This window comes from Rhipicephalus microplus, chromosome X, assembly GCF_043290135.1.
Source record: "Rhipicephalus microplus isolate Deutch F79 chromosome X, USDA_Rmic, whole genome shotgun sequence".
Lineage (NCBI taxonomy): Eukaryota > Metazoa > Arthropoda > Arachnida > Ixodida > Ixodidae > Rhipicephalus > Rhipicephalus microplus.
The window spans coordinates 16,054,425-16,073,702 of NC_134710.1; the positions used below are offsets into that span (position 1 = coordinate 16,054,425).

General features: G+C 41.9%; 1 protein-coding gene across 1 annotated transcript in view; it reads left to right on the plus strand.

Moving 5' to 3' along the window:
• Positions 1–19,278, plus strand: part of Oat (Ornithine aminotransferase precursor) — a 61,067-nt gene that overhangs the window by 22,023 nt on the left and 19,766 nt on the right. Inside the window, exons 5-6 of the mRNA XM_037426606.2 lie at positions 12,286–12,458; positions 17,893–17,971. Coding sequence (XP_037282503.2) covers positions 12,286–12,458; positions 17,893–17,971 — 252 coding nt within the window. The remainder of the gene's footprint in view (positions 1–12,285; positions 12,459–17,892; positions 17,972–19,278) is intronic.

The following is a 19,278-nucleotide window of genomic DNA, read 5'->3' on the forward strand; positions in this document are numbered from 1 at the left end:
TTGGTAAATGCGTCTTCAGCTGGATGGAGACTATCCTGAAGACAATCTTAGAGTAAATACGTGCTTCTCTTAGTATATTTTCACAAATTTCACCTTTACAAGTTAATTAAAGTGATTTTTCAATCTCTTTTTCAGATTTGTTATTTTTACCATAATTAAAATAATTTTTAAGAATGGCAAAATTTGTAAAATCTTCAGTACAACATATATTTATTAAAAGTCAAATATAACATTAATGTAACGACACATTCCAATTTTCGAAACGTAACTGTAACGAGTTTTTTTTGAATTTCAGAAACTTGTAATGGGAACTTGTTCAGCAATTCGGAAGGGATGAGCTTTCGTAAACCTGTACGACATTGCTTAACTATCACGGCAGGTGCCCATATACTGCCCATATACATCATTACAGATAGGTGTGAATGAAAACAGAATTGTTCATGGCACATTTGTTTCATTATTTTGTGAATGTCTTCAGCAGTATGAAAAGAAGCAGCCACATTTTCATTCAGAACACTGTCATACACAAAGAAGCATATGACAAGAGCACAAATGCTTGAAATTTCTTGATATGATTTAACATTCTAGGTTAATATTTCTTCATCATGAATATTTGCTTTAGAGTGCAGATATCCTGTTGCCTACAGTGTTTTGACAGCTGCACCACACGTGAGAAAATGTGGGATGCACTTGTGTTATCAAGTTGCCTGTCAACAGGGCTGGGCAGAACTACAGCACTACTCAGAAAAGTATTCTGGAATACAGATATTTGAATACATGGGCTGGAAGCCTAACATACAAATACTAAGCTACTTCTACGGCATCCCTGACCCCACTAGGAATGAAACGTGGGCTGAATCTGAAAAAATGATAATCGATATCTGCAACAATAACCTTGGACTAACAGTGCAGCCTAACGACATAGAACGCGCACATCGTCTCGGTATTCATTCACTAAACCGAAATCGTCCCATAATTGTGAAATTTTTATCATACAAAACCAGAGATGCACTTTTATCAAACGGCAGGAAACTGAAGAACACTAACTACAGCATCGGGGAGGACTTTTCCCGCCCCGTTCAATATGCGCGCAAGCAATTACTTGCATTTGCAAAAGCACGTTCGGACAAGTTCTCCTTGCGGTTCAAAACACTGCACGTCGGGTCGAAGCGCTATATATTTGACGCATCATCACACATGGTTAAGGAAATTGCATAGCGGTTACCCCGCCAACAAAGAGCAATAAAACGCCAAACGGCTTCCCCATGTCATGTTCTCTCGTTTTCCGTAATATTCACTAACATACGTAGCCTTCTTCCAAAACGTGAACTCATATCCAACATTATCTCGTCATCAAAAAGCAACATACTCGTATTAACAGAAACGTGGCTTACCAGCGATATAACGGATGCGGAAATATTAACTGACTTACAGGACTTCCACGTGTACCGAAATGACCGAAATGGCTCACGGGGGGGCGGAGTACTTATCGCAGTTCATCGGGGCATATCTTGCTCCGTTGTTAACGTCGATTCCGATACCGAATCCCTGTGGCTAATTTGTCGTACTAACACCGTAACTGTCCTACTTGGCGTCTGCTACAGGCCCCCGCAAACGGATCCAAATTTTCCATGTCATCTGAACAATTCCATTCAAAAACTTACTTCCGCTTACCCAAAGGCTCGCATTCTTCTGTTCGGTGATTTTAACTACCCTAATATCGACTGGCAAAACATAGTTACTTCTACATTATCATGTCACGCAGAGGCGAAAAACTTCCTCGATGTATGTCTCAACTTTAACCTTACACAATTAGTCGCCCAACCAACCCGTGTCACACGAGGATCAGCAAATATTCTCGACCTGATATTAACCAATAGCCCCGAGAACCTATTATCTATTACTTACCTTCCTGAGATCAGCGACCACAAGGTCATACATGCTTTATTTTCATTTACCTCGACCAAAAAACAGACGACTAATAAAACAATTGTTCTTTATGATAAGGGTAACTATAGTGCAATATCTGAAGATCTCAGTAACTCTTTTAATCAGTATGAATCTACATTTCACACGCGCTCAGTTCATGACAACTGGTTGATCTTTAAGGACAAAGTAAATCACCTCTCTGATATGTTTATCCCGAAGATTACTTTTCAAACTAACCGCAATAAACCATGGTTTTCTCGGCATTTAAAAAAACTTGAAAACAAGAAGAAACGACTTTTTCGTACCGCCAAACGCAACGGCAAGCCTACTGCATGGCAAAAATACATCGAAGCTGAAAAATCATATTTGCTATCTGTTCGTAAAGCTAAATACTCGTTTTACCATATAGACTTACCTAATCTCTTAATCAGGAACCCCAAGCAATTCTGGCAAGTTCTAAACCCCACACATCCTTCCGATATTAAACTAACGAATGATTCACACGAGACAGTGACTGACCATGATTGCGCAGAAATATTCAACGAAGCATTTGCATCTGTCTTCACTACTGAACTTGACATGCCCTCACAGTCGCCATCATTTAGCGTAGAAACTTTCATGCCTGCTGTCACCTTCTTCGAAGAAGGCATTTCATCTATAATCCACAAATTAAAACTTTCTTCATCAGCTGGTATGGATTCCATCAACTCGAAACTCCTCAAGAATGTGAAATCGACTTGCGCAGCATACTTATGTCTTATCTTCTCACAGTCACTCACCTCAGGAATCATGCCGGATGATTGGAAAACGGGCAAGGTCGTTCCAGTCTACAAATCAGGTAACAGAAACTCACCCTTGAACTACCGCCCCATTTCATTAACCAGCGTGCCTTGTAAGATCATGGAACACGTCATCTACTCACAAATCTTCAATTTTTTGGACTCCAACGAATTTTTTCATCCTTCACAGCACGGATTTCGAAAGGGCCTTTCTTGCGAAACCCAATTAGCACAATTCGTTCATGACCTACAGACTAATCTCGACTGTAATATCCAAACCGACTCAATATTCCTTGATTTTGCAAAAGCTTTCGACAAGGTTCCTCACCAGCGTCTGTTACTGAAACTTTCAAAACTAAACTTGCATCCTAACATCTTCAGGTGGCTTGAGGAGTTTCTAACTAACCGCTCGCAATCTGTCTATCTTAACGGCCACCTGTCTAAACCACTCCCAGTCACCTCAGGCGTCCCACAAGGGTCTGTTCTCGGTCCTCTCCTATTCCTAATATATATTAATGACTTACCATTGCATGTTTCCTGTAACATTCGCATGTTCGCTGACGATTGCGTAATCTATCATACTATTACTAATTGTCATGACCATCACATCCTCCAAAGCAACCTTAACAATATAATAAACTGGTGTAATATTTGGCTAATGACTCTCAACCCCACTAAATGCAAACTCTTGTCCTTCTCTCGTCGTCACAATCCCTCTCGCTTTCAGTATTCTATTTCTAAATCATGTATCGAATTAGTAGAATCGTATAAATATCTAGGAGTCACCCTTTGTTCTAATTTATCATGGCGCGCCCATATTACAAACATCATTTCAGCATCGAACAAAACACTGGGTTTTCTTAAACGCCACCTTCGCCTTTCCCCACCACATGTTAGATTACTCGCGTATAAATCGCTTATAAGACCAAAATTAGAATACGCATCTGCCATCTGGAGCCCCCATCAAGCATACCTAATCACTGCCTTGGAAGGTGTTCAAAATCGGGCCACCCGTTTCATCCATTCCTCATATTCATATGACATCAGCATTTCACTATTGAAACATGAATCTGGCCTATCACTCCTTTCTTATCGTCGCCGCATTGCTAGCCTAACTCTTTATCATAAGTTTTTTTATTCTTCACTCAATCAAGCTCCTTATATAACAGCCGCCTCACGCATTTCCCACCGCACCAGTCATTCACTTCAAGTTGCCCGCCCGCCATCACGCACCACTACGTTTGCTGCATCGTTTTTCCTCAGAGCAGCTTCAGACTGGAACGGCCTGCCCTACGACATTGTCACAATTGCCTCATCATCTACCTTCCTGGAACGCCTCACCGATCATCTGCCATGTTAATTCAATTTTTTGTTTGCAATGTTAATTGAATCTCCGCTGTTTTGAATTGTAATCCCACCCCTTATGTAACACCCCCTGAATGGGGGCCTTTAAGGAAATAAAACTGAACTGAACTGAACTGAACTGAACTGATTTGTCTTTGACATTACAGGATATTTTGGATATACCTTTGTTAAAAAACGGAAAAGGGATCCCAGAATAGGGATACTTGATTTTTTTTTCGGTAATTTTGATGCTCTGCAAAAGAATTCTGCACACAAGACCTCTTTCGCTGAGAAGATTGCTGTATTAATAGCACTTCAGCCATAGCAACTTCTCAGATGGGCTACTTTCTAGACAGTGTTGGTTCAAACTCGATTCAAGGCTTGTGAATGCGAAAAGTGTTTGCCGCTGCAGATCAGCAAAAGTTTGTGTTGTAACTAATAAATAATGGCATTATGGCTGGAAAGTGCCGCAGCGTAATGATATCATTTATCAAGTCATCTAGGTACCGAAGCTTTTCTGCTCCAACGTGGGCCATTCGGTGCATCTGGAAAACGCTTTGCCACCTTCCCTGTGTTGCTGAATGGTGGCGTGCCTCTGCTTGGCTTAGCACAAAATAGTCTTCCTTTCCCAATTGGGAAACGCATGAGCTCATTTATGACACACAAAAAAAATTACAAAACACCAGTATCCTGCATTGTCAAACAATAGATTATAAAAGTATTTCACTACTAAGAATGGCAGAACTAAGCTGAGCTGTATGTAGATTTCAAAGTAACTGCCAGGAATAAAGTACAAGTGTGTAAGTATTTTGGTGCAGAATACTGAGGCGCAAAAACATATCGTGAAGCAGGAAGAGCAGAATAGAAGACAGAACGGCGCCAACTACCAATTGTTTAATGACCGTCTAGGAAATGCACAGGAAAGAAGACAAAACCGCGCATGCATGCACAGCCAACAAACATCGTACAGTGTCATGATTAAGGCACTAAGTTATCCAAAAAATGCATTTCTGTTGCGTACAGCACAATAGATGCATCACTGATACAATAGGGCCCTTTCTTTTTGATAAAATAGGCTTCCAAGAGCTCTCAAGCTGTTTGTTTTTTGCTCCTACCAAGAATCACCGTAGGAGCAAAAAACAAGCAGCTAGAGAGCTCTTGGAAGCCTACTTTATAAAAAAGAAAGGGCCCGATTGTATCAGTGATACATCTATTGTGTTGTACGCAACAGAAATGCATTTTTTGGATAACTTAGTGCCTTGATCATGATGCTGTGCGATGTTTGTTGGCTGTCACGCATGCACGGTTTTATCTTCTTGCCTGTGCGTTTCCTAGACGGTCATTAAACAGTTGGTAGTTGGCGCTGTTCTGTCTTCTCTTCTGCTCTTCCTGCTTCACGATATGTTTTTGCACCTCAGTCTTCTACACCAAGTATGCACCAACTAGCCCAAAAACACGCCCTTTTGTAAGTATTTTATTTATATATATATGTCGAATGTCAAGATACATAACATTAAAATAAATATATGGTCAGATGTACTGAAGTATATTCCAATATTTATGATGAACATTATGATACATTTTTATATCAATAGAAATATGGTTACTCGAGGCACAATGTTACTGTTGGCATTATTGGTTGCATCGTATGTTACATGCGTGAGTAAAAGCTGGCGAAGAATGCCAATGATCACTGTTCAAGCAGAGAGGAAAGGCACCCACTGTTCTTGATAGTGCAAAAGGCACATAAAGATCCAGAGGGGGGCTGTGTGCTTCTGCAGGGAATGCATACCAAGCGTGATTGCCCGTGGTCACAAAGGCACCAGCAGATGGCCCATATCTTTGCACAGGTTGTGCTGTCATCACAGTTTCTGTTGAAGCTATAGATAGCACGAAGGTTACTTTGCACACTGTAGCGGCTATAGTTGTTAAATCTGTGAAATTGTGTTTGTGAGTTGTGAGCCTTACTTTGTATAATTTTCCAGTTTGTTACTATTGCACTCGCTGCTTTTGCCTTACTGTGAAATGGTATCTTTGAAGAGTGGAGGAGCACTTAAAGCAATTCGTTTTGCTGCGTAGTGCAAACATGAACTTTTATCATCATGAATTGCACATTTTCTTTGTCCTTTTCTTCCTCTTAGTCCTCCTCTTCTGATTTGCTCTCAAAACAAGTGTCTCCAGTGCGGCCTATAATAGCCCTGGTGGGTCAGAAGAAAGTAGTGATATAGAGAAAGAAAGGAAGAGAGAGGTATAAAGAAATAGAAAACGTTTGCGAAAAGAATTCTTTAGGAGGCGGCGGGATTCAAACTCGTGTATACGCAATCCGAGGACGACCATCTTGAACACTCGGCTATCCAGGCACACTGACAGAAGATGTCATAGCCTTGTATAGTACTGGATAGCAAGGGGTTATAAAAGAGAAGTGAAGGTGAGGAGAACAGATCCTGCGCCAGCTGTGCCAAAGTGTGCCATATCAGATTTACTGCACCATCCTCATGATATCAACGAAAATTGCGGTAAAATCGGATTTGAAAGGGTCTTTCACTGGCAACAGCCACGCCGGCGCATCAAAACATGCCCACCTTTTTCTTTGGGCCATCAAAGTCGCAATCACGTACCTAGAATCATTCCGCTAATTAAACAGCGGTCACGCATGCGTCTTAAAAGCAATGCACGATGCTGTTTGGTGCTGACGCTACTTATGTTGTGCAAGTCTGCTTAACGGCAAAACGGGCTCTTCGCACGGACTTGTGATGTCTAGTCCAATCGGTGGCATAAAACTGTGGTGGCGATTCATCAGCAGATGTCGTCAATTCCGGGAATGCTGCTGATAGCTTGTTTGAAGAGTTGCACGGCACGTAATTGAAGCGATTTTCACTAATAACTTCACGCCTGCTGTCAGAATGTCTCTCACGTCTACTTCAAGACATCACAATCTGTTTTTCCATGCTTCGCATCCAAAGAAGAACACGTGAACGGTGGGAACGCGTTGACACTTTTCGTCTAATATGAGGCCCATTCGATTCACCCAGAACTTCCAGAAGTGGTTCACGGTGGTGCCATCTGGGTGTTGTCTTCGTGCAGGTGACGTTTCTTCAAGTGCAGCAGCAAAGAGACGCAGAAACGAATACGGGAGTGCAGATGTCGTGCAAGCCCTTGCTACTCGTCAACTGTCTCGCGGGTTGTGGGTGATTTGTAAATGACGGCGCCAATTTCATTGCTTGGAATGTGTCTACCGGAAAATGTTCACTGTCGTACTTGTTGGATGCCATTTAAACAGGTACGAATGCGATCGGTTGTGTCGTCTGCTGCAGCTGTAGCCACCTTCTGCTGCACGGGCTCGGCACTACTCGCGAGCAGGTGCAGGGAATTCATGAATTAGCCTTGCACAACAGCTGCACTTTTTCTAAACGAATATTGCGATGCCGCTGTGGCCATGTTGAACTTGTGAAACGAATGCCGAAGTGCAGCATTTCCGTGAACTGGTTCATGAAGTGCAGTTGAATTGAATGGACCTATGATTTATTTCTGGATATTCATTCAGAAGAGCTTTTTCGTAATGCCTTCCACCAGTGCATCCGCGCTTGTAATCCTGTTGTGGTAAAAGCCCCATAAGACTGTGCCCTTTTGAGCTCGAGATTGCTAGGGTCTGAATTCAAAATTTTGGTGTGATTTTTTAAAAAGTGTCATCTCATTAATTGAAGCATGCCTCCTTTGCGAAGCAGCTTTCAGTAGGGGGGATATCGCTGACAGCTCTTGTCGGAAGGCCCACTGTGGAGCAGCTACGCCATGTTGTACGTAAGCCCCTCGCTTTCCTGGGTCCAGTAGCTGACGGTTAACAATAACAACAATTGCTTCATTTCTTTTTTCTTTTCAGGGGTGGGGGAGGCTGCGTTGCTCAAAGGGTGCAGTCGCTGGTGCGCACTATATCTCGAGACATAATGAGACTGATCATAAACTTTCCGCGCTACTAACCTCAGCTGCTTCGCGTTTAGGTAACTGAAAGCACAAAAACCACTTCGGCAACTAGATTGGTCATTGTCTCTTCAGCCAACGTTCTGTTGAGTTATGCGACATTGGGACCAAAAGATGCAATTTGTCAGTTTCACTTAAGCTCTTAACAGTGAATGCGATACCAACAAATTGTATTATTATACCAAATAGTAAGGCTTGACGTTATCCGCGAGGAGCACTATCAGTGGGGTTGCCATTTTGGAGGTCTGCGCATTCGCCGCACGTGCAGAGAACTTGCTCCCCGCGTGGTGTTGGATATCCGTACAGCGACTTGGATGACTAGAGACCCCCGAACACCTCTTGCACGCCGACACACTAAAGTACACTGTAGACGCACGTACAGATAGAATCAGGCTTGTTTAGAAGGCCCAGCTGGCTGCTCGAGCTGCCGTTCTTTTTTTTTCAAGAAATATGTAAAGAAGAGATGTCGTAGTGATATCAAACATGCATGGTCATACTGCGTGTCCTTGTTCTTGTAAGCCTTGTTCTATAATGTAAGCATGAACGGAAGCTTGTAGCTAACATGAGATAGAAGCCACGGCCAACAATACTGTCGACAGGCACGCACTTCACTACTCTAGATAAGTGTGATTCTATGAATGGCGTGTAAAAATGGACCTCCAAATTGCACGACTATAAAGCGATGCATTTTCGGCCAGTCAGTCCGCGTTTAAAGTACAAGGTAGAATGGTATACCAGCCGTCTTTAATGCCTACCGAAATAGCAAGTGCGCCAACGATCACAGCTCTAAAGTAACAATGCCCCCCCCCCCCCCCCCCCACTTCTTTCAGTGCTAGTTGCTGCTTCTTGAAGATGGGTGGCGCGTTCCTCTGCTTGAGCAACAATCGATGGCAGGCCTGACATGCAGGGTAATGTTATGGCATCTGTCCTCAGTGCAAAGGAGATAAGGTTGGCTCTTTTTATCTCTGCTTTAGCCACATACCTCGCCCCCGCTCGGACACTTTTACCGGCATGTAAAACACAGTGCGCGGAAGGATGTTATCTATTCGGACTGTACACAAAACATGACTGTGACGGCCAGTGGCGTAGCCAGGGGGAGCACATCGGGAACATACTCCCCCCCCCACTCCACCCGAATTTTTTTCGACATGGCATATATAGCGCAAAATGACCATTTGCCTGCCCACCCCTCCATCAAATCAAGCCCCCCCCCCCCCCCCCCCCCCAAAAAAAAGGAACGATATTTCTGCCTATGCCCCTGGCGACGGCAAGAACCAGTCGAGAATGTCGAAACAGTTGCTATCGCACTAAAAAACAAAATGACTCTCACCTTCGAGTTGTCACAGGCAAATGCATAAGGCACCCCTTGAGGTTTATTTTTTATTTTAGTACTGCTTTCTAGACGACACTATAGGGGGTTTTTGGTGTATACACAGAACGACCTAGCCGCATAAAACACTGCTGCAAAAGGAAAACGAAGTTTGTCTAATCGTGTAGTTTCAGCACAGAGATGAGTGCCGGAGGAGGTTGGCTTTCTGAGACTAGCTAAATTACTTCATGTTACGCCCAGCAATATAATTGGTTGTGAAGAAAAAGTACCTTCTTTTATCCTTTAATTCATCTTAGAGAAATGCAGTTGGGACTGTGGGAGTCCCTAGTGTTGTACGTCACAGCGTTTGCCTATCATATCTGCTGATAACGTCAAGGGCGTATTTAGAATGCTGTTTCATGAAGTACAATTTTATTCATCAAGTATTCTGTTTATTTGCTACGAAAATAGTCGCTAAACAAGTTTTTACAGAATTCTCAGCAACATGACAACATTAATTTTGCATAATCAACTGAAATAGGGAGTGCTTTTAAGATATCTGGGAGGTTTACGATGAATCAAAATACTTCAAGCTCTTCACAAGAGCCCCAAAATAATTATTCATGTACTTGAATGTAGATGCAACTTGCCTCACCTTCAGTATGTGAAGTTAGCTGTTCCAGATTGCTTCAAAATGAAAAATTTTGCAGCTCGAAAGTGCTCTAAATAACAAAATTTTACTGCTCAAAAGTGCTCCTAAATGAAAAATTCTGCTCCAAAGTGCATATTTTGCTGCTCCAAGGTGCTTCAAAATGGAAATTTTTCTGCTCCGAAAATAGCTCCAAATCAGCATACGTCTGTAGCATCACTGAGAATGAGAAATATAGAAAGAAAAAAAGGCAGAAAGAGGAGGCAAGCAACAAACAGAGATAGTGAGACAAGGATAGAAAATAAAGAGAAAAAAGAGAGAAATAAACAGAGACATAAAAGACAGAAGAAGAGAGGTGAGAGGAAAAAATAAAGAAACAGAGGAAGAAAGAAAAAGAAAAATAAGGAGATGAAAAGAAGGCTATCTAGTTCTGCCCTCACTTCAAGCTTGGCACCACCAGTGCTAAGTTGCCTTAATTTTTTATTTCAGCAACATAGAATTTTCATTTTTAAGACAACTTCTTGGAGTGGCGTATCATACTTATCATGTGGCATATCATACAGGCAGTGTCGTGGGAGTCAACATTTTGACAACAGGACTTGTCTTGAAAAGGGTAGGGCTAATTTGGAAAATCAGATAATTTGGTCTTACCCTATTCCTGGCAAGCAAGTGCATTATTTAATGACATTAAAATAATGTTGCTATGAAATCATTCTGCCACACCCTGGTTCATTCAGATGATACTGAACACAAGTGCAGCAAATTTGCAGTGCAGAAAAATGAAGGGGACTTGTCAGAATAATTGCTGCAGCGGCATTTCTTGTTGTATAATTTTTCATCGCTTTAAGTGTCCATCTTCCCTTGAACTTCTGCCTTGCATGCAAAATGCTGATAAATACTAGGGGTTAGCATAAGAATGCCTGCTTTAAAAATTTTGCACCTTTACAACAGGGCTGTAGTAAGCCTTCATGCTTGTGATGCGCTGAAAAGCGAGAAACTACACAGTTTCTCGTTTTTCATACCTTCGAGTGCATCACAAGCATGAAGACGTACGAACTAGCCCCTAACACCACCTGATTAGCTGGGGTAAGCATTGTTATGACACTACGAAATGCATTCAGCATGTTTTTGTAGGACAACACTCCTAAGGAGGTTCCCTATGTTAGAGACACATTTCAGTATTTTTTTTTTAGTTAATATTGAGGTATTCTTTATTTATTTATCGTGAGCACATTGAAAGGCTGACGACAAAAGCTGCATATAAGCAGCTTGACAGGCCCGTCATCCCAATTCAAACGTCAGCAGCAGACGGCAGATATGCATGCTGTAGAAATTTACAGTAATAGACACAACACACCAAAGTATCGCAATTCTATTGCGATAACAAAAATATGCAAGTAAAAAATATATGCACGCTAACAACTAAACAAAGAAACGATATTGTATTCGAAAAACATGGGAACGCTACAAACAAGAAAAAGAGAAACGACGAGGCAATACTGAAACATACAAAAGTGCAAATAGTGTCAATTTACAAAAAAAAAAGATGCACCGGTAAAAGAAAGACTGATAATAAAAAGTATACATATGAGCTACTGCACACAACAGAACAGGAATAAGCGCTTCAAAAAAAAAAAAAAATGGTTACATCAATCAGGGTATCACCCACACTGAGATGCATATGCACTAAAATGTTACACATGAGAAAACCAACGGCTAGTAATTGAAGGCCCGAAAAATTGGATGCATAATGCATTAAAACGGTACACACAGGAAAAAAAGTAATGTTTGTTGTTGAAGGCGCGAAAAATTTGAGTAGCAAAGAGAAGGAGTAAAAAGAAGGTCTGTAACGAAGGTCCGCAAGGCAGAATCGATAGACACTTGGCGATAACAAAATGGGCGACGTAAAAAAAAAAGAGAGAGAAAAAAAAAAAAAAGAAACCTTACCAGGATGACGCTATCAATCTACGCACTTTCTTTTTGGAAGCACGCGTCATATCTATGTTTCTTGCTTCCAGTTTGTTCAGTAAGCGCGGCAAAGTATTAGATAATGTTTGCAGACCGTATGATGTACGAAAGGTGGGCACGTGCCATCGTTCAGTGTTTCTGCAAGTGTATACAGGCGCATTCGGGCAAAGGCAGGCCAGCTCAGATAAATTTTTGATGTGCTCTTCAGGCAGTTACTGCATGCGACTAAATATCGTGGTAGTTGGACATCTTTATTTTGTCTGCACACTTTCGTTTTACATTGTGGATGTCTTGTGCGATTTCCGACATGCTGCAATTTTCGTTATGTGCAGAAAGCCTTGCAAGATCCCAATGTGTGTGCCTTCATGGTGGAGCCAATCCAAGGCGAGGCTGGTGTTGTGGTACCTTCAGCTGGCTACCTGCGTGGTGTGCGTGATCTTTGCACCAAACATCGAGTGCTCTGGATAGCAGACGAGATTCAGACTGGTCTGGGCCGCACGGGCAAGTGGGTGACTACATTTAAACTTGAACAACAGCCTTTCTTGGCTGGGTGTGAGCATTGCTTTAGAGCCAGTATTAGGCCTAACGACCTAGCCAACTTCTTTGCTTTATTAGTTTATTGGGAGTCTTGACGTAATGGGTGTGACATTAAGGGAATAAATTGTTGTGCAGCATGTGAAACAGGTTTGTCCCCAGGGTACAGTGTGTGCAGTGACTCATTGTGCAATACCATTGTCACCTCTCATCATGCCACCCTCTATCTTTTTCTTTCCTCTTACCTCCGTGAGGAGAAACCTTCTTTCCAGGCCGACCTCTCCTCCTTCTCATTAAACATTTTCTTGGTCTGCCTGTGCTTATGAGCAGTACATAATCGCTGTTAGTTGTGGAGAATTTATTCAGATTCCTCGGGCACAGCTACTTACGATGAGGATCCTAGAGTTATTGTTCTCTTTGTGTTTCTCTGGCAATATTTTGAAAAATGGTGGCCTGTTTAAGTGTAAGCATCATACTTTCAAAGAATAAATGCATGAAAGGAAGATATTAGATATTTTAAATGCCAAGATTATGAAACTGAGGCAGAATTTTACAGTGAGACCTCTTTAATTTGACCCTTGTTAATGTAGAAAATTTGATCATTTAAACTTGCCCCTGGTTCTGGAAAGCATATGCATTATTTAATGACATCAAGCTCTTGTTAATATGGATATACTTGGCTACACCTTAGTTACTGCAGACAATCCTGGAGTGCACTAAGTGTAAAGTGGCACAAACGTGTTGTCCAAGTGCATAAGAACGAAAACGACACTGGTGTTCAAAATCAAAATAAAGCGGTTCACATCGCAATAGCCATTAGCGTGAACTGCATGGTTGGGACTGAAGCCCCTTTATCATGGGTTTAGTAATGACAGGAAAGCCCGTGTGGGTTTTATCTATATAAGCAAGGACACTCCACATGAATTTTCGGACTTGGGAAACGTTCACAATATACACTCAAACCTCATTATAATAAATTTGAAGGGAAGCCACCAATATTTTGTTATATTCATTATTTTGTTACATCGGTTATACAGTTTGTGGCAATGTATGCTCATATGGGCGCACACCTATAAGCATGCAAAGAAGGAAACCGCCTCGCGGCCCAATGTACCGCTACGCGACCACGCGTGCGATGGAAAATAAACACAGTCGAACCTCATTAATTTGAACACGCTTAATTCGAACACGCTTAATTCGAACTTCCGGTTAATTCGAACTCATGCTGAGGTCCCGTCAAAGCTATGTGTATTCCAATGGGCAAAAACGCCCTGTAATTCAAACGCGCAAGCATTTGCGACGGTTTATTAGAACATACTGCACTCTGAAAATGCTCTCAGCACCATGCCCAATCCCGCGGCGGCATCTCTCAACGCTGCGCGTGAAGAAGGAAAAGAAGGAAAGAAAACACTGTGGCGGATCGTTTGCTCTCTCTCAAATGCCGATCTGCAACGCGCCTGTGCCACGCTTCTCTGTTTTCAGTCTCTGCCTATAAACACCCTTCTCCTTTCAAGGTCGTGTGCAGAGAGAGAGAGAGAAAAAGAAAGCTGTCGCGGAGAGTTCTCTTTTCTCGATGCAGAAGGTAGCAGCAGAGACGGAGTCGTTGCCATCTTCTTTAAGGCGCAGAGAGAGAAATCGCTTTGCACCGTGGTGCCGCTTCTCGGTCATGTGATCTGCTGAGCGCTTCCTCAGTCCTCTCCGCTGGCTGTGCGAGTAGGACGGCTCTCTCGGCCGCCCGTGGCGTGGCTGTAAGGTCAGCGCGGTAGTTTTGAAAGAGTCGCCCCGAACGAGTGTCGAACTTCGCAGAAAACGATATACTTGACAAACTACAGTCGGTTTTTTGATAGACTATTTGATAGACTAATTTAGTTCGTTATATCCATTTACCGGTCAATTTGACTTCGTTACAACGAGGTTTAAAATGCGTGGTTCTCAATGGAGATTTCAAAGGGAATTTCATTTACTTGGTTATATCCATTATTTAGTTATATCCCATTACGTTATAATGAGGTTAGAGTGTATCTCAAGTGTACCTAAATGCTCATTCTCCAAATCGAGGCCCGTCGCGAGTGCCTCAAACACTGATGTAGCCCTACAGGAAGGGCAATGAAAGTTGTAGCGAGGTCACACCAGATATGTAGTGAGGCAAGTGACCTCTAGACTTTAGCCTCATACATACCTGCAAAGCATAATAGCTGCTGCAGCTAGCGGCATGGTCGTTTTGCAGGTGCTTGTGTGGCACATGTGTCCGAGAGCAGACGATACTCAGCATGGCGCATGCAAAGCTTTGTGATCACGTGACTAAGTCAGCTACACTGCTACGTACCTGCCCAACTCCGTGCCCACAAACAGGAACTGAAAATTTTCCATATCAATAAGGCAATAAATTATATAGCGAGAATAAATGGATATTGGTGTGTTGATCGTGCTTGTTGGACCTATAATTAAAGCTTGCAGCAAAGAGCGCACAAGCCACAAATATTGTGGCACCACCCTTTTAAGGCTCGCCTACAGATGCGCGTTAAAGCCCATCAACACGTAGCTTTCTGACATGGTGTGTGTTTTCTTGCAACAGGTCCTGGAAAGTCCTTGAATGTCCTTAAATTTTCGGTTTGGAAACCCGTACAAACTCTGATTCTATTTGATCCAGCAATTGGATAAATTGTGTATATTCGAACAACTGAATATATTCAACTATTTTTCATATAATGAGAATCAACTGGCAAACCCCATTAAGCAAGATTCTGAAACTGCAAGGAATGAGTCATCCTGTTTTATATTTATACTAAATTGCCCAGATGCATGTACATAGTTTAAGTTCCAAAAACTGGGGGACCCTTAAGCTTCACCTTTGAGTTGAACACGTTGGAGATATCCTGCCCATAGTGCATACTTCAAGCAGGTTAGGGCATACTTGTCATTTCATGATGTTACTCGAGAAGTTTGCATTGTGGATTACTACAATGTAATTGATAAAGTTGAAAGTAGCTTGTTGTCAGTGTATGGCTACATTCTGTGTAATGGGTATTAGTTGCAGACAACTTTTTTGGCAATGCAGCGAAGACTACATAGCCAAATTGCACATATCCTACTGCTAATGAATGTAGTCCTACATTTGTGTTCTGATATTCTACGGGAGGTATGAAAAATACGGCCTTCATTCATTGCTTGTAGCTCTCTGACACAGGACACAGCTTACACCAGTTAGATATAGGTATTTGTTTTAATTTATTCATTGTCACTTCGCATTTTTGAACACGTGAGAAAGCCGTGCCTTTTATGTCTGAGGCGAACGCCAAGTGGTGTCTGCGTCGATATGAAACGCTGGTTGCACGCAGCGATCACTCTGCACAGCGATATGGAATGCATGACATACCGGACTACTTCACGTAGTAGTACATGCAGTGATGTTCCGTGCAGGGAATGTTCCCTTTTTCGGGAAATTTTTGCCTGTCATTTTGAACCAAAGGGAAAAGGGAATCTTCGTGATATTGCAGGGAATTTCAGAAATGGTTAAATTCTCCTATGACAATCGATAATTAGCAATCATAGTGCGCCTTCATCTGCTGTACTCGGTTCTCACGCATGCACCACGCAAGCATAGCTCTTCGGATTCGTTTCTGATGTTTATGCGGAGCTATTTCTAGTTCACTTTTGTGTTAGACGTGAAGCCCACAATGAGCATTGTACTAACAATATATTAATGATTGAGCTCATGCTTTTGTTGTGCGAGCGGAGAGGCTAATCATGATTTCAAAAGTCACCATGTACGTCAGACACGTGTAAATATACTATATGTGTGCGTGGATGGTGATGAAATTTGTACTGTTGTGTAGGGAAATATGCTGGGAATTTCGTCAGTATTTGTAGGGAAAAACCTCCAAAATAGAGAATTTTCATGTCGCTGAATGGAAATTCTTCAGTGCAGTATCGAACATCACTGAGCACATGTGCAGAAGCTCTGCCCCTGTAGCTTTCCCTTCATTGCCAAGAAAAGTCGCCCGCGAGTATAGCATGTTTTATATCACAAGCAATTATGCATGTGAAATGTTTTTTAACTTGCTATGCACTCACTATGGGCCCATAATATGCGCAGTAAGTGTGTGCCCTGTGTAATGGGTGGCCGGCTTTAAACCCCGAAGTCGTTACGATAATCACATGTTCTGATGTCCGATGACAATATATGCTTGTACCATGCATTATTACTGCAATATTACATGCTTTAGTTGTGAAGCCTGCATACTGGACACGAGTCTTTGTAAAGCATGACAGTTATTTTCGCTGCATTTTCAAGCGGCGGAAGTTATTTTCACTGTATTTTTAGGAGATGCATGGCTGTGTGGCAGAACACCTGCTTGCCACGCAACCAGCCTGTATTGAATCCTCAATCGGACCTGGAAATATTCGTTATTTATTTTATTTGCAGCTTTCTTGATTTTTCGGCCATGAACAAGACGATTTTTCGCTCCCAGTCAATGATGCCTATGCTGACACTGATACTCACGCCAGAATTTCTGAAAAACGAGCTCTATAATGCTGTTGCATTAAAGGTTTGAACTGCCTCAGTACTGCTAATTTGTGACTGACATGTCAGGTCGTAAACTAACCCAGATGCATAACCATTTTAATGGCTTTAAACTATTTGCCGGAGCAAAAGTGTTTTCAAACTATTATCATCATTGTGGGACCCATGATGACGTTGATCTTTGAAATTTGGTTCAATCTATAGGTCTCAGGTTGTCTTCGAAGCTGGTGATGAAGTACCTCCTTGAATAATGAAGTGCTGCACTTACCTTACACTTATGAAATATCTTGAAGGCCCTAGTCATTGCTGTATACGAGCTTACTTCAGTTTATGTGATTGTGGCACTTCTTGTCAGCGAAAAGCAATCATAATGTTGCATTCCTAAGGTTTGTAAATATTTGTTTCAAACCAAATCTGGGATTCTAGGCCTGCCTTGAAATGGTTGCTTACTGTTTGAAAACTATCTGAATATTTTTTTACTTGTCTAATAGGTATCATTACTAATTGCTTCTAAAATTCGCTAGTAGTTGCATGCCTGTGTTAGAAACTTATTCTGTTCTTTGACCAGTCAGCTTGTAGGCTTTGGTAAGATGGCATGGGTAATATTTATTAATTCAATCTTTAAGCCTATACAACAGTATAACAGTTGTAATTTTATCAGTCATGACACGATTTTACAAGAAAGGAAACCAAGGAATCGTTTAGGTTCAGAACATAAAAAAAATGTTTAGATTGTTTAATATTGCTCTGTCTGCATGTGCATATGAAATCAACTCATAAATCAAAATCAAGACTAATGATTGTTTCTCTGACTCTGATTCCCATTGGCCACATTCTATCACATTCTCATATTTTTTTGTTTGTTTTCTTTCATAACTAGGATGCTATGTGTGGACCATGAAAATGTACGGCCTGACATAGTGACCCTTGGCAAGGCTCTTTCAGGCGGCCTGTATCCAGTAAGTTCCACATTTTTCTATGGCTCTACCTATTCAGTGGGTAAAGAGCACTTTCCCTCTGCTCTACAGCTCAGAATATTTATAACTAGGGGTGTGTGAATATTAAAACTTGTGAATATTTTTGAACTGGTGTTCAGTATTCAAACCATCAAAAAATGAGTGTGATGGTTTTATTCGCTCAAAATCAAATCACGGTGCTTCTAAATGATGCACATAAATACAATTCTGCTCACTATATTTGACCTATCGGAAAAGGTTAATAGCTATCACCATACCCTAATGCTATTTTAGCCCGAGTAGCTCCACCAGTGTACTCAAACTAGAGTCGGACACGACTTGACAAGTCGATGGCTTTTCCCCCTCGAAGGCGGATGCAGCACAGAAGCCTGCACCAATGGGCATGCACTCCGGACAGATGTCATGAGCTGGACTGCCAGTGACTCTACCTTTGGAGAACACTATTGCAGAGTGCATCAGCAGGACTATTTCTTTAGTTGCGAAGGTGATTGGCTGCTGCACTTTGGCTGTGTGGGTGGGACCTTTTCGGACTGCTTGAGTTGCATCCAGCTGTAGAAAAAGTGCAGCATAACTGTGCATAGCCCAGCATTTACTTATGACATATCTAATCAGGAAAAAAAAGACTACAATAAGTCCTTATCGCAAATGAACTTCTTATACTGCTGGCAGTTTTTTTAATTCAGTGGTTTTGCTGGCTTTCAAGTCACTCCTGGATATGCCTTGATTGTGTGCCAATTCAAGCATCGTTACCTTGACAAGCTTGTTTTACACAAAGCTTCTTGAGAATGCTTGCGAGCTTGTCATTGAAGTACGCATATTTTGCTATTTTTGGCCCGTACTAACTTCTCCTGGTCGCCGTGCAGCAGAAGATTTTGAAGGTAAACGTTAAACAGAAGGCTGTCTTTCTGAAATCGAAAATTTAAGATGGCACCTATTATCTGTTTCAGGAGTTATTTTTAGCACTGGAGGCTACAGGGCCCCTCAGCTAATAGGAAGGGTGATCAGCCCCTTCACATGTATTCATCCGCGCCATGCCGTCTGTTCGTTGTCTTCAGAGCATCTGCTCGCTGCGGTTGATATGGCTAGTTTATTAACCTAAAAGTAAACTAAAACTGTGAAACAAGCAACTACATCAGGCCACCAATTTTGTCTCTTTTGAAAAATTGCTAACTTGGAGATTTAGCACTGCGGAGACTCGCTCAATGTCACTTGAGTGGTATACATGTGTCAGATCTTTGACTGGGTGGTAACTAATAGAGCAGGTACAATTGTTTGAATTTGGGAAAAAC